This window comes from Mandrillus leucophaeus, unplaced genomic scaffold, assembly GCF_000951045.1.
Source record: "Mandrillus leucophaeus isolate KB7577 unplaced genomic scaffold, Mleu.le_1.0 Scaffold431, whole genome shotgun sequence".
NCBI classification, from domain to species: domain Eukaryota; kingdom Metazoa; phylum Chordata; class Mammalia; order Primates; family Cercopithecidae; genus Mandrillus; species Mandrillus leucophaeus.
This window is the reverse complement of record NW_012104599.1, coordinates 89,566-93,310: the sequence shown is the minus strand read 5'-3', so window position 1 is coordinate 93,310 and position 3,745 is coordinate 89,566. Positions and strand designations below refer to the sequence as shown.

The 3,745-nt window shown below is 43.3% G+C and overlaps 1 protein-coding gene across 1 annotated transcript in view; it reads right to left on the bottom strand.

The window, feature by feature from the left end:
* GRIN2B (glutamate receptor, ionotropic, N-methyl D-aspartate 2B) overlaps nucleotides 1-3,745 on the bottom strand; it is a gene marked incomplete at its 5' end in the record, with an annotated part of 113,196 nt that overhangs the window by 45,502 nt on the left and 63,949 nt on the right. The window contains 2 exons of the mRNA XM_011993610.1: nucleotides 34-263; nucleotides 2,851-2,976. Of these exons, the coding sequence (XP_011849000.1) occupies nucleotides 34-263; nucleotides 2,851-2,976 (356 nt within the window). The remainder of the gene's footprint in view (nucleotides 1-33; nucleotides 264-2,850; nucleotides 2,977-3,745) is intronic.

Genomic DNA, 3,745 nt, shown 5'->3' with positions numbered 1-3,745 from the left:
GGAAAGATGGGAGATTTCAAATGAGTCTCTTACCTTTTTGTCGCTCAGGCCAGAAACCTGGTCCACATATTCCTCTTGGATCATGAAGGCAGCTAAGTTGGCAGTGTAGCTGGCCAGGAAGATGACAGCAAAGAAGGCCCACACTGACACCATGATCTTGGAGGTGGTCCCCTTTGGGTTCTGTACAGGTACGGAGTTGTTAAACACCAGACCCCAGAGTAACCAAATAGCTTTGCCGATGGTGAAAGAGGGGCCACCAGGCTCTGGCACGACAGAAAGACAAGGACGAAAGTTAAGCCATTGTGACTGGTTCTATTTAAACCTACAAATACACAGGGTGAGTCCCTGCTCAGAGCAGGAAACTCTTTCACTCTTTTATAGATGGCTTTTATAGATGGCTTTTAAATTTGAGAGTGTGTATCTCTCTTTTCCAGGGATTCTCAGGAGGGCTGCAGAGGGTTCCTTAGAAGAAAAACCAAAAGCCTGGGGTGTGTGTGGGATGGTCTTTTTTGAATTAACAGTCATGACTCCCCTCTGGAGGAGCCATCAACCTGCCCCATATACAAGACCCTATCAAGGTCACATCAAAACTGAATAACACAGGCTGCCTATGTCACTATGGTCGCACTTGAATCATTACTGTCAGTTTTTCCTAAATTTTATATTTGTATCTACCAATAATGCATTTTAACTTCCAAAAACATCACCAAGAATTGTGTAAGATTGTTTTCTACCGTTCACAAACCCTCTTCAAGTCTGTTTACACTGATGCTAGATGGCTTGGAATGCACTTTTTCCTGATTTTTCTTTAGCTTCTAGCACTTAGCACTCAATATTTCAAAGACAAACCTGACCCCACTCCAATGCCAACACTTCCCAGCTGGTTTCCTGCCGTAGAAGCTTGTGTGTAAAAGAATATCAGGAAGGCCAAGGGGGAAGTCATAGAATTCTGGCCTCGCTACATGCATCTAAGGGCAGAAAGGAAGCTGCTTTTGACTTTGATTTCCCCCGCTCCCCCAACCTTTGCACACACAGTGCTTGGGCTTCTGCCCATATATGTATTGTGACCTCATCGCAATCTCTATGCTGATGGTAAAATCTTGCCTGTTGTCTGAATCTCCATGTAGCCCCTCCACTGCAGAAATGAACATCTGCCTGCACAGTTTTACAACATATTTGCACAGGTCTTATGATGTAATCTGTGATCCTGATAGCATCTGCTCAGCCAAATAAATCATCAGGGACAACTCACGTTGAACCTGATATCTAACTGTGCACACACATCTGTGCGTGTGGACCTTATTTCATGCAACAGATGTGTAACTAAAAAGTTGTTTATAAATTAAAGTTTTGTAAATTGTAAAATGCTCTAAGGAGACTTGATATTTAAAGTGGTCCCATGTTGAATTCCTCTGTGAAGACAAACAGCCTTCGGTAAAATGAGTAATTGTAAGCCCTCACTCTGAGCTTTCTTTGCAAGTCTGGATTTTTGGCTCCTGTTATTTTTTCAGGGGAGAGAGGCAATGCACACTGACTTTAGTTCTTGACATTGCCGACCTAAGTATATACTCATGTGATTCCCAGATGTTCCACTTCTTTCTGATGCCACACAGGCTGGGATCTAGGTCATGGCTTCTGGATGAAGCACAGGTGGAAGGCCCCTGACTGTACCATGCAGTGGAGACACTCCAACTCCCATCTCAGAATACACAAACCAAATTAAAAGGTAGGTCTACACTTGGAAATACTTCAGTAAATTGGTGTTTCACAGCTTGTACTGTGGATCCAACAGAAGCATGAGGAAGATTTTATAAAATACTGCTGCCTGAAACCCTATCCTCAGAGATTCTTATTAAATTGGTGTAGGGTGGGGCTGGTTATTTTAACATGCAACCAAGATAGAGAAACACTATATTGAAACATACAGTGGTCTAAGCTCCACCCTAGACTTGGTGAATCAGCAAATGAGGTCCAAGCACCCGTGTCTTTTCGATACTCCCATAGATCATTCTTATGTGTAGCCAGGATTAAGAATCTTTCCTTTTGGAGGTATAATTCTAGGATAGAGCTCACATTCTGAAATGGAGAAGGCTCAGAGAAGGCAGAATATTTCTTAATCCTGGGGTTCTCAGGAAGTTTTAGAGGAGTTATTTACAAGGATCCCATGCCCCTCTTTAGAAATCATGTGAACTTTTAAAAACTGTCATAAATGCCTCAAACACATGGGCAGCCCTCACATCTCTGGGTCCACCTACCCAGGAAATTGGACCATACCCAATAACAGCTATGAGTGAGAATTGGTCTTCCTCATTTATTTTATTTCCAACACCCAACTTTTATACTCTCTGGCAAGGGGGTTAAGCCAGGAGCATATGCTTTGGAGATCTGGTACTTCAGTTGTGATCCTTTGGCACTGGGGAACTCTACTAGCCACAACCACCTGCAAATACCCTGGGGCATTCCATTTCTTCTTGTTCTTAACATGTGTGTACAATCTGCCTTGCTAGCGACATCTGTTCCAACAGACTGCCCACAGCCTAAGGTTATCAAAATAGTTTCCTATGACATGTTTATGCTATACCCATATCTACCAACAGTTTTTCCTCTCCTTAACTTGGGAGTGCAACTAGGCTTGGGGCCAGGCATAAAGCAGACCTACAGATTCAAACTAACATCTTAACTGGGGTATTTCTAAAGAGACACCAAGATGGTGACCTAGAAATGTTCACCTCAGGGTTCCTTTTCAGAAATGGATATGCTAGGGAAAATGCAGATAACAAATGAGGAGTCCAGAGATTTGAAAATAGGAGAAAAAAATTGGGGAAATGCAGCAGTTCCAGCCGGCCTTACCTCTGCCATCAGCGAGGCACCTGTTATAACCCACAGGGCTGAAGTACTCAAAGACAAAGACAGCCACGGCTGAGACGATGAGCAGCATCACAAACATCATCACCCATACGTCAGCACTGAATGGCTCTGGGGAAGGGAAAAAAGCAGTGCTCAGGGTTAAAACAGAGAGCAAAAGACTTCGAATTAATTCACATATTCATTTCATATTTTAGGGGGTGGGGAACAAACCACAGTGTGTTGTCTGCCTTCAGGAAGCCAGGGCCTACGCTAGATTGTACCTGAACCATTTCCTTAAAGGGCAAGGACTATCTTCCTTCAAATACATGAGAAGGACAGCTTCATGCCTGTGAGCCTTTTAGGTTGTAGAGGCAGTTTCTGCCAATATTGGACCAATATCTGGGTATTTCAGTAAATGGTGCAATTGGAAGAAGTACTAGCTATGAGGTGAGTATTGGACTGACTCAATTTGTGTTCTCATCTATATGGCCGCACCATGTAATAGAGGCCTGGAAATGCCTTCCCCAATGCTTCTGAGCCTTGCAGATACAGTCATTCTCAACAGACCTACCTACTATTTTAGAGTTGAATTTGTTCAGGAATAATTATGTACAATACATAACTAGCTCCCCTTTCCTCCTTGTATCACTTCTCTTAAACTTCCTAGCCTAGATTCACTTTTTCACCCTACTTTTATGTATTGTATGTTATCAGACATCATTAGGGTATGAGAATATAAGTCAATGTTAAAGAATCCTTCCGGCCGGGCGCGGTGGCTCACGCCTGTAATCCCAGCACTTTGGGAGGCCAAGATGGGCGGATCACGAGGTCAGGAGATCGAGACCATCCTGACTAACACGGTGAAACCCTGTCTCTACTAAAAATACAAAAATTAGCC